General features: G+C 38.6%; 2 protein-coding genes across 2 annotated transcripts; one reads left to right on the top strand and one right to left on the bottom strand.

The window, feature by feature from the left end:
- Window positions 1-2514: 2514 nt before the first annotated feature.
- On the bottom strand, window positions 2515-7999 carry LOC113109539 (m7GpppN-mRNA hydrolase-like). The gene is made up of 11 exons (XM_026273135.1): window positions 7636-7999; window positions 6738-6889; window positions 6283-6410; window positions 6095-6193; window positions 5854-6006; window positions 5655-5767; window positions 5474-5569; window positions 4328-4451; window positions 4056-4136; window positions 3924-3975; window positions 2515-3576 (listed from the first exon to the last, which is right to left on the bottom strand). The coding sequence occupies exons 1-11, from the start codon at window positions 7686-7688 to the stop codon at window positions 3443-3445; spliced, it is 1185 nt and encodes a 394-aa protein (XP_026128920.1). The 5' UTR covers window positions 7689-7999; the 3' UTR covers window positions 2515-3442.
- Window positions 8000-8211: 212 nt separating this feature from the next.
- Window positions 8212-11384, top strand: LOC113109540 (receptor expression-enhancing protein 5). Its single transcript, XM_026273136.1, has 5 exons — window positions 8212-8458; window positions 8630-8723; window positions 10076-10214; window positions 10578-10746; window positions 10880-11384. The coding sequence occupies exons 1-5, from the start codon at window positions 8341-8343 to the stop codon at window positions 10927-10929; spliced, it is 570 nt and encodes a 189-aa protein (XP_026128921.1). The 5' UTR covers window positions 8212-8340; the 3' UTR covers window positions 10930-11384.
- The last annotated feature ends 270 nt before the right edge of the window (window positions 11385-11654 follow it).

Raw genomic sequence — 11654 nt, 5'->3', positions numbered from 1 at the left:
ATTATTTAGTTCTGTGTAAACTTCATATAGCCAAAATTGTAAATTCTACTTCTTGTTACAAGTATGGAAGAACCATCACTTCTACCACAAAAGATTGCTTTGTAAGTTATCTTCCTGATGTATCCAAATTCCTTAGCATATCCAAAACCTCAGAACAACTTGATGATGTAACAGAAACTATGGACTCTCTCTTTTCTAGCACTTTAAATATAGTTGCTCCTTTACGCTTAAGGAAGGTTAAGGAAAACAGTTTGACACCATGGTATAATGAGCATACTCATACCCTAAAGAGAGCAGCCCGAAAAATGGAGCGCAGCTGGAGGAAAACAAAACTAGAGGTATTTCGTATTGCTTGGCGGGAAAATAACCTACAATTATCCTACAGAAAAGCATTAAAAACAGCTAGCTCTGATTACTTTTCTTCTCTTTTAGAAGAAAACAAACATAACCCCAGGTATTTATTCAATACAGTGGCTAAATTAACGAAAAATAAAGCCTCAACAAGTGTTGACATTTCCCAACACCACAGCAGTAATGACTTTATGAACTACTTTACTTCTAAAATCTATACTATTAGAGATAAAATTGCAACCATTCAGCCGTCAGCTACAGTATCACATCAGACAGTGCACTATAGACCCCCTGAGGAACAGTTTCACTCATTCTCTACTATAGGAGAGGAAGAATTGTATAAACTTGTTAAATCATCTAAAACAACAACATGTATGTTAGACCCTATACCATCTAAGCTCTTAAAAGAGGTGCTTCCAGAAGTCATAGATCCTCTTCTGACTATTATTAATTCCTCATTGTTATTAGGATATGTCCCCAAAACCTTCAGACTGGCTGTTATTAAGCCTCTCATCAAAAAAACACAACTTGACCCCAAAGAACTAGTTAATTATAGACCAATCTCGAATCTCCCTTTTCTGTCCAAGATACTAGAAAAGGTGGTATCCTCACAATTATATTCCTTCTTAGAGAAAAATGGTATATGTGAGGATTTCCAGTCAGGATTTAGACCGTATCATAGTACTGAAACTGCTCTCCTTAGAGTTACAAATGATCTGCTCTTATCATCTGATTGTGGTTGTATCTCTCTATTAGTTTTATTGGATCTTAGTGCTGCGTTTGACACAATTGACCACAACATTCTTTTGCATAGACTTGAACACTTTGTTGGCATCAGTGGAAGTGCATTAGCATGGTTTAAATCGTACTTATATGACCGCCATCAGTTCACAGCAGTGAATGAAGATGTATCATAGATTTTGTTGAAAGTGCTATATAAATAAAGGTGACTTGACTTGACTTGTAATCCTCATTATTGAAAAGCTTTTCTGAGAAAAATTTTAATAAGTAACTTCTGTCATTTACAAATGAGAGGCAGAAGGAATCCAGCTGATAATTGACAATCCTGTCCCATGAGCTGGAATGTGTTACAATCCACACAATCATTTGAAACTGTTATTTCATTTATTTTATATTTAAGGTGTTTAAGTATCTAGTCAATAACATGATGTCGGAACAATCCAAGATAAAGTTCAGCTGTGAATAAACAAAACAGGAACTGACTGCAGCATTATTCCCCAATCCCTGGAAATTCCCATCTTTTCATCGACTCCTAATATTTATTAGTGGCGCTGCAGTACTCCAGTAGTGTTCAACACCACGTGATCCAGTGTTCACACACTTATGAAGGTGTATTTTCTAATGTGGCGCAATAAAATGACAGTACAGTAACATTTTCATTCAGCAGCTCCTAGAGCAATTTGAAATGTTTATGATTCATCATTTAATCTGTCACAGATGTCCATCCAGCCATTCTCCAAAACAGACTCAGAGCTGGGGGAAGAAAAAAAAATGAACAAAGTTGGCAAATGTAGGCTACGCCACGTGTTTTAATGACACTGTGTGCAGTCAGAGTCTGGTGCAGTCAGCGATGCGATAGGAAAGGCAGCAGAAGCCTTGGCTTCTTTTAAGGTAAAATTGACTTTACTTCACTGGACAGAGAAAGACTTTAATCATGCTTACATTAATGCTGCTAAATCTGCTAAAGAATTTAGAGTTGGAGAAGTTCTCATCCAATGTTTCCATTGGAAAAAGTTCAGTTTATCCTGCACACTTTTCATTTAGAGCTTTTCCCTTTTCTCCAGATGACATCTGCTGGTCATACGTTTGCTGGCTGTTCTGCTTACTTTACAACATTAAAACAACTGACAGGTGAGTCAAATAAACATTATACTGATACTGAGAGGCAGGAAGTGGAAAAATAGCAGGGAAATGGGCAAGCAGAAGATCTGAATGACTCTGACAAGAGCTAAATGGTGATGACTAGATCAAAACAACAAGTCCTGTGGGGTGCACCCATCAGGGTTATGGGTGTCAATTACTGATTATATCAGGAAAGACTTATAAAAATGACAAGTGACATAGTCAAAGTGATGCTTGGTTCACTTCTCGGTGAAAGAGAATGTATATTTGTTTTAACGTGGAAAGGCAAAATAGACTATCACTCTTTAAGAAAGTGTCTTTATTTACCAAAAAAATGAGAGAGAGAAAAAAATGCAATACAAACCATAGATAATGTGGTTAAGCAAATCGTGTTGCATAATTGTAAACCAGCTTACCAAAGATATCAGTGCCATTTCACAGAGGAAATATGAATATAGTATAGTAACCATGTGGAGGGTGAGGAAAACCTGGACAGCTAAAATAATCAACAACGAATATGAACAATGAATAGAAAACAAAACTGAAGACATCATTTGAGGGAAACGGATGAAATGTCATTAATCAAACTGCAAATCCAACACATGGATGTCACACTGAGCAGACATTTGGTGACGGAGGACTTGATAAAGTATATAGTGCTTCAATGGGTTTTCCTGCTTTTGGACGAGTAACATCCACCCTATCTGTCCACTAGCGGTCATGTGATGCTCTGAAACATGCTTTTTGAGCAGCTTCTTATAAAACGGCAAACAACAAACACAGAGCCATAGAAATTCAACATACAGCTGGACTGATTATTATTCTAACATCTGAATTCACAATGAAATAAAGAGTAGAAATACACTTTAGGGGCTCCGAACCAAACTACTGTCAAGTGTGTTTCAGACAAACCAGATAGTTTCTTAACCAGCAAGTTGACCAAGAAACACCTCTCTTTAGAGACAAAATGATGCACTCATTATCGGGCACAAGATTTAGCATGAATATAAAGTCTAAAAAGAACTCAAGCTAACAGCATTCCAGATTAATAGGAACTGACGTATGTGTGTGAAAAAAAATGATTTTTTTGGATTTGTTTGTAATCTTGGTCCAACACACAAAGCACCTCGACTAAGAGGTTTACAGCGCAGAAGATCCAATGGTAGAACATTTGCTGCGTCAAATCTTTTAAAAACCAAAGGCATTACAGCATATCTTCAGCAGATCTTTAGGACTCGAAGCAGGATTTCATGATGGCCTCTCTGTCGAATCTGAAGCTGAGGAAAGACCGTGAGGAGAGCATGTATTCCTCATAACTCGAGTCTGTCTGTCCGTTACAGCCATAGACCTCACCGGCTGCATCTGCAAAAACAACATGTAAAAACACATGCATGAAATGATCTGAAGAATAAACATAAGGTGTGATCAAAGGCAAAAAGATTGATATATGACACACAGCTTTTTACTGGTCAACACAGAAAATCCATGTGACCAACTAGAACCTGTTGTGAAATCTGCGCAGAGAAATCCTGATCACACAAGTAAGCACACCCTTTCTCTCATGCTTCAAGTGTTCAAACATGAGTTAATTCTAGTTAAGTTGTGAGGATTTTGCTTTTGCTCAAATACAATTCTTTTGTTTTAGTTCTAAATCACAAATCCCCACTTCTAATCCCCAATGCATCATTTCTTGAAAAGCTTTTATTTACCCGTGTCAAAGTTATCCTGCAGTCTTCTGGGCTGAAGTTTCTTCTCATCTTTCTACAAAATAAACAGTGTGTTACACAACTCTACCATCTATTGATTGTGATGTACAGTAAATCAGGTGTGGAGCTACTAACCTGCTGCTGGCTGACACCATTAGCTCCTTTCTTCAGGTTCGGAGACTCCAGCTGTTTCTTGCTGTTGCCTTTCACGTGATTCTGCAATCAAATAAAGCAAGCAATCACTGAACCAGCACTCATCAGATCGATCACTCTGTCCGTGCTGCTGGCATGAATAAGATCTGAATTCAGTCCTCACATACTGACATGGTAAAGTACAAGCTTTCTTTTTTCTACACCTACCCATAACAGCATTTTTACACAGAATATGTTGTGATGTGAACACCTACCTTGGGTTTAAGCACATCTACTAACTCCGTCTGGGTGGTCTGTCCAAAGGGTTTCAGAGGTTTTTGCTTTAACCAGCTTTCAGGAGATGATTCCACCAACATCTGAGACCTTCTGAGCTTAGAGCTGAGCAGAGGAACAACACAAATGAGTGCATGTCATACTTTCTACAGTCACCCGACTGCTCATTTAATGGGATACAGTAATAAACATGCATAAGTCCACAGATGAGTAACTTGAGGTGTTGGAGAAACACACCGGGGTCCTCCAGACTATGGTTTGGTGCTAACGGCTGTGAAACACAATGATAACGGCTGCTTATGGTGATGATCTTATGGTAAAATAAACTCTAATATTTTAAAATGCACTTCATTTAAGCACTTCCTGCTCTGCGTCCATTGCTTCTCTCCACACAAAGCCGCAAAAACAAGTACAAGACATTTGTTGACTAAACTTAGCAATATTAATGAGCATGTTAAGAGCATTTCATACAAAAAAATAAATAAAATAAAATACTCGCAGAAGGCAGATATAAAAACAGCCCGGACTTCAAACTGTGTCTTTTCTCAGTCACATGATTTCTGCCACACATACACACATAGGAACTGCATCTTAATGTAAAAAAATGATAGCCTGATAAAACATCTGATCGTACCTTTTAAGACGAAAAAATTATGAAATATAAAATAAACTGGCTTGGTTCAATGTAAACATTTTTGATGATTGTTTGGGATCTTTTCTTTTACAAAGTGGAAATTCAGAATTATTCCAAAAAAGTATAAAAAATCAAATAAAAAAAGTCCACTGCAACTTTATTTTAATACCCTTGTTAACTGTATTCTATATCAGTGGGCTTTCTGTACAACTAGTCAGTCAAACCTAATGAGAATTGAGTTCAACCTTCAGATAGTTAACTAATAATGTGAACTATCCAGAAGTAGCCTAGTGGCTCTTATTCGCCCCTCTTTATGAGATGCACAACCGCTCCGATATTAAATTCAGTTGTTATTGGACAGACTAGCCATCCTGGTCCATCCCTACTATTGTGTTCAAGCATCATAATTCTACTCATAAATCACTCTTAGTGCTGCAAAACATCTTGTTGAAAATGCGATGGTGAATGCTTTCTATAATGAGAAGGATCTCACCTGAATGGTTTGGAAGATGTGCTGCCATTAGACGCAAAATCTTCATCGCTGCTCGTTGACTCGGCTTTGTGTTTGGCGATCCACTCTCTGAGCTCCCTGCAGATGAGCACATCTGTTACACTCCAAACCAACAAAACATGAACACGGAGCACTTCAAATCATCATTCACCAGAAGATGTACCTAATAAATGGAATAGCCATGAAAAACTTGTTAGGAGCCAGTCCAAGCTTGGATTTGGGGGTCATATCGTTCCTGTGGCAAGGCAGTTTATTCACTGGGAACCATTCAATGTTCTATCAGGAATCAAAAGAGCAACACAATCAGAGCTTTATACAATCAAATACATGTGCTTCTACAGAGCATTGAAATCTATATATACCCTTATCTCTTTTCTGGTCTTGGGGTTGAACTTGGTGTCTTTAGGAACTCCTGGAATAATGTACAATCGAACCAACTGATCTAAAATCTTCTGATCAATGTATGTTTTTTGGCAGATGCGATCTCGGATGTCAAAGCTGGTCTCCTCCAAAACCTGCAGAGAAATCAAATAATATTAACAGCGGTTTTCATTAATAAACCAGACCAACGTCTATATTTGGAAAGCGGAGAACGCAGCGTACTTCTCTCACAGCGCAGTCATGGAAAGCTTCATCTTTATTGACTTTCCCTTTAGGAAACCCCCAGCCAGACTTGGCCAGATAACCCTGAACCATCAACACCTTCAGGAAAAAAGAAAGAATGAAGGTTTCAGCACCGCTTTTTTAAAAACAACACAGTTCATGATACTTCCAAGCAGCTGTATACTTACATTGTCCAGCGTTTCATCCAGAATAATGGCGCCAAACGTGGGTACACCCATCTTATACTCTTTCCACTGCTCTAAAACCTTCTGAACATCCTCACCATGGGGCAGCAGGAATGGACAGTGATTAAAAAGTGATCATTTTGTTAAGGAAGAATGAGAAAGAAACCACAAAAACATTGCTTTTTAACCAGTTTGTTCTTGCTTAACATTTTTGCATTGATTTCAATCGTTAAATCTTCAGTTTGTGCATCACTTTCAATGACAGTTGCATTACATAAACAACTAAGGTGGTGACACACTTTAAGAATTAGTTTTTCTGAATTGTGCAGAACTTTAGCTCAACTCATGTTGCTTTTTAAATTAGATAAAAGTGTGTTTTCTCTTTCCTACGTCTACTGAACAAACTAAGAAAGTATGCTTTGATATAAGAGAAATATAAACAGATCTCTTCAGGATATCAGCCTTGGCGAAGTCTCTTATCCCACACTGAGGTAGTCCTGGTGAATTCTGCATGCAGAAGTCCAGGTAAAACCAGTGCGCGAGCTCGATCTGGAAGCACACTCGGATGGCATTGTCCCTCTCCTCGCTGGGGATGTGAAGAATGAAGCGACTACAAGACAAGAACACATGAAGCCTGCATCATGACTATGTTCAACACAATGAACTGAGCTTTGTGAAATAATTCATAGCATTTTTAATAATGTGGCACACTAGTGTTCTGAAGAACTTCATTATCTAACAGATCTAAGAATGAGGTAAGTTTAAATAGTAATATTAATCTGACTCTCATTTTCTATCTTCCACTAGTTAGGGATCAACTAGAGACAAAAAAAAAATTAAACACTGATAAAAACAACAACAATTAAATACAAATACGGGATTCACATCCGGATTTGTAGGCGCGTGAATGTTATTACCGGAAATGCGTGAGCGTTAACAAATAAAACACGGAAGTAGTTCTATTACAAGTAGTCAATTGACCATTTAGGACAAAACATTAGAACATGTGAACAACAATTACTACGATCATCGCAATCATCAATATCAGCATCAGACAGTTGACTTTGGGGCTAGGTTATTAATCACTTTGGAGTCTAAATAACGTAATCTGGCGCGCGTGATACACACATATCCTCAGGAGTGATGTACACATCTGCAGCTCGGAAGGCGCTCATTACTCAAAGGCTGCTGTTAGCAGCTTCATAGGGTTTTAATGCAGCCCCATGGAGTCCGTTAAATTGCCGTTTAACAAAGACAGCTACGAGTTATTCGACCTCGCAAACTGATATAAATTGCACATTATACTCATAGTTGCTGTTAAATACAGTCAGGTATAAATGTATTCTCTCGGTTTACCTGCACAGGTCATCCAGCAGCTCGTTAGGAATCTCCCCTCGTTTTGTGTCCATGTTAAGAGTAAAAACATCCCGAAGAAGCAAGACTAGTGTGTTTAAAACAGCGCAAAGCTACTACGCTTCGCATTTATAATATGTGGCAAAATACATGGCTCTGTACGATTCAAAATTTTAACGATAAAAGGAGCAAGCAGTGCTGTGGATTTATGTCGACGACGCTGAGGCTAGCATGCTAACATGCTAAAAATATTGCGTGAAAAGCATCACAGTAGGTGGGATCAGAAGCGTCAGCCAATGAGAAAGCGCATAACTCCGCTCCAAGAAGTCTTGACCAATCACATCGCTCTCTACATAACAAACGTCACGAAGAGACCAATCATAGTGAACTTCACAGACCGATTTAGGAGAAAAGCATGTTTGTCTGTAATACGCGATCAAATATATTGTATAAATTAAATTATATAAAAAACATATAAAAATATCACGTGGGAATACTCTTATTTCAGAGCCACCTTAAATGTAACTTTACATTTAAAAAGCATATAAATCTGTTTTACTCCGCTGCTACGAAGGGTGTGGTAGAGGAAGTGGTCACGTCTCGTGACGTCACAGCCTCAGCGTGTCAACGTGCACTGAGCTGGGGAGAGCTGCTGGTCATCAGTTTGATTTCATATCGAAATAAATCCATCCCCAATCCAGACAAATCATGGCGCACGGGCTAAAAGAGCGCTTCGACAGGTTCCTTCACGAGAAGAACCTGCTGACGGACATGCTGGCGAAGATTGAGGCACGGACCGGAGTCAACCGATCCTACATCGCGTGCGGTGAGTGTTGAAGAAGCTCTCATCACCAGGAACACGTGTACTGTCATGTCGCACTTTTAAAGCCTTTTTAGCAAGAACACGTTTCTGATATCACAGTGCTATGGAAGGCCGCTAGGGTCAAAACGCATCTGTCTTCGCGGACAAATCTGACATGTGTCTTCTGTCTCGCAGCTGTCATCCTGCTCATCGCAGTCTATCTGGTGATCGGATACGGCGCTTCTCTGCTTTGTAACCTCATCGGATTCGTCTATCCTGCATACATATCGTGAGTTGGAGCTGTGCTCGATCTTTATTTTCCATGTTGGCATCACGCTGCAGTTAATTACGTCATCGCAGCAGTAGCGCGCAGCAGGAAGTGCACGCTCTACAATACATTCAGTTCTTTCGAAACGTGTTTTGTTGTTCATATGGTTATTGTTAGTGTTTTATGTGGAATATCTTATTACAGTTGTAATATGTCATAATGCACTGTCTCATAACAGTTATCATGAGTAAGTAGTATTGCCTTGAGGTTGCGCATACAAGCGCTCGGGATTCAGGGCCTGGTCTTAAGCATCACTTGGAAAATGGAAGTGAATATGTGACATTTATATGAAAATTCATATTTGTAACAAAGCTTTAACAGTAGTTAGCGAGACAAATCTTAGTGAGCACAAGTAGGCAGAAGCCATTGTCTATTACAAAATAAAAGCACAAAAATAATGTTAAAGAATACATAAAGGATCTGCAGTTTATGCAAGCTCATTTTAGTTTGCAATGTTAATGAGGTTATTATTAATGTGATGTGCAAATGCGTCTTTATGTTATTATGAGATTAAATAAAATATTTTTAAGTAAGCATCCAATACAAGGTAGTTCAGGGTAAAAGATGGAAAGGCATCACACACCAAATTAACCCCATAAAGCCTGCTCTGTCTTATGTGACGCATGCATTTCTGTCTGAGGCCTCTATATTATCAACATGATCAGAACCTAAAAAACCTGTTTAACCGTCCAAACGTCCACATTCAGCTAGTCTTCACCTGCTTTTATGCTTTCAAATGTTGACTGATTGTTATAAAATGTAAGAATAACTCTCATATTATTACTAAAAATTCAAAGATGATAATTTACTACTATTTTAGGCAACTATTTTTCAATTTTTAGTTTTTAAGAAAAGTCATTCAATCAAATAATGATTGAGGTATGATTATTTGTCTAATTTCTCAATCCCGATAGCATTGCACTGAATATGTTTGGCCCCCACAATAAAATAGAGATTTATAAATACTGACGTTTATATCATTTACTGTAAACAGACTATTATAGTGTTTACACATTTCCATGGATTTGCATTAAAACTGTCAGCATTTCATCTTCCTTTTTGGGCCATTTAAAGGACAACATCTGTTCCAAACTGCATATTTGCTCAGTTTGGACCTTGTTGTCTCTTTCTAAGCTCCATATGTGCCATGAAAGCCATATATGATGTATCAAATATGCTACAAAACACAAATGCAAGGTTATATGTTACGTATATAAAATGAGTGTCCCTGTTCTTCTCACAAGACAAGCAGTTATGTAATGGTCCGATGAACAGTCAGACAGCGTCATATCAGTCTCATCATGTGTTTGCAGAATCAAAGCCATTGAGAGCGCGACCAAAGAGGACGACACTAAATGGCTGACCTACTGGGTGGTGTACGGCGTGTTCAGCGTCGCCGAGTTCTTCGCTGACATCTTCCTCTCCTGGTTCCCCTTCTACTTCCTGGGAAAGGTATTATACAGTAGAAAGATGAACATGTTTCTGATCGTTATTGACTTTAATAACCTATTGAAATTGGTTGTGTGTGTTTAGATTGAGATAGATGTACTACATTTTGTGAAAATAAGCTTTCAGAAGTTATAGCTATTTAAAGGAGGCATCTTCTGATACAGATATTTGGGCTAGTCATGACCACACTGATTTTGACTGGTATTTGCAGTCCTAACATGTTGAGTTTAGTGCACCGTGTGCTTGAAGCGCTCAAGAAACAGCTGTGTGAATGGAGACTGTTGTAATGTAAAGTACTGTCATTAATGCTTCGTGTTTGAGGTTTGTAATATGGATCAGACCATATGTTTTTTTTCCCTTTGCTAGTGTGTTTTCTTGGTTTGGTGCATGGCTCCCACTCCATCAAACGGCTCTGTTCTGATCTACACAAGGATCATCCGGCCCTTCTTCTTAAAGAACGAAGCCAAGATCGACGATGTGGTCAAAGACCTCACAGATAAAGCATCTGAGGCGGCAGACAAGTTTAAAGACGAAGGTGAAAACCAGATGCAGTTTGTTTCTGATCGGAGAAATAAAACCGATGAGGTTTCTTCAAGCATGTTATAAGACCGAACTAACTAAAGCAGTTATGAACTGTTGATAATCCAGTCTTTTGTTTTGTCTTGCAGCCAAGAAAGCCACTGCCAACCTTATATTTGAGGAGAAAAAGTCCTCCTAGAAGCCACCGCTATATCACCTGCCTCCTGTCCTCCAGGATGACTCTTGCCTGAATAAATGTTGCCTTTCTATGCCTCTTTTATTTTTTTCAAACAACCAGAAGTTGGCTGTTATGTTACTCCTTTGCCTGTCTTTGACCCTGTGGCAGCCATGTTATTCTTCATCAGACAGCCAGTAGTTGTGTTTAAGTGGTAAGACATAATCACGTTACAAGATATCCAGCGCAATGCTTCAGTCTCAGTAAACTACCTTCTCTTTGCTATACACATCATTACCCTTGCCTTGTATTATGAGGTCATGAACTATTTTATCTTGCATCTTGAGGTACTTTAACATATGCATTCTGAGATCTATTTATTTGTGTTTGTAGAAATGTCTCTCCTGATAACATCAGTGAAACTGTAAGCATAGGAACCATGCATTTGACATCAACTATTAAACGATTGGAAGACACAGGCTTGACGTCTCATCACTTCCCTCCTCGCTCTGTTACAGTCATCTAGTGAGCGCATGCTGTGGTGCAGTAATGTGTCATCAGCGTCATGTTTTTACTTCTGCCCGTTTCCGAAACCACACAAGAAATGCAATGGGAGTCTAAAAAGAGTTCTTTGTGCAGCATGAGAACATGCAGATGGAAATGTTAAGTTGTAGTTGACATGCATACTTTAAATGGTAAATGATGCTATGCATCCGTTTGTTCCACTTAATGTTTCTATCATATTCAAA

Source organism: Carassius auratus, chromosome 10 (assembly GCF_003368295.1).
Source record: "Carassius auratus strain Wakin chromosome 10, ASM336829v1, whole genome shotgun sequence".
Taxonomy (NCBI): Eukaryota; Metazoa; Chordata; class Actinopteri; order Cypriniformes; family Cyprinidae; genus Carassius; species Carassius auratus.
This window is presented reverse-complemented; position numbering and strand designations above follow the sequence as displayed.

Bases quoted from the DNA above. Each gene is read 5' to 3' on its own strand.
- LOC113109539 (XM_026273135.1), bottom strand. From the start codon at position 7,688: ATGGACACAAAACGAGGGGAGATTCCTAACGAGCTGCTGGATGACCTG. The intron at 6,890-7,635 runs GTAAACCGAGAG...CTTGTCTTGTAG, and splicing joins CTGCTGGATGACCTGTGCAG to TCGCTTCATTCTTCACATCC. The intron at 3,577-3,923 runs GTAAATAAAAGC...TTGTTTTTGCAG, and splicing joins GCAGGATAACTTTGACACGG to ATGCAGCCGGTGAGGTCTAT.
- LOC113109540 (XM_026273136.1), top strand. From the start codon at position 8,341: ATGGCGCACGGGCTAAAAGAGCGCTTCGACAGGTTCCTTCACGAGAAG. The intron at 8,724-10,075 runs GTGAGTTGGAGC...ATGTGTTTGCAG, and splicing joins GTCTATCCTGCATACATATC to AATCAAAGCCATTGAGAGCG. The intron at 10,215-10,577 runs GTATTATACAGT...TCCCTTTGCTAG, and splicing joins CCTTCTACTTCCTGGGAAAG to TGTGTTTTCTTGGTTTGGTG.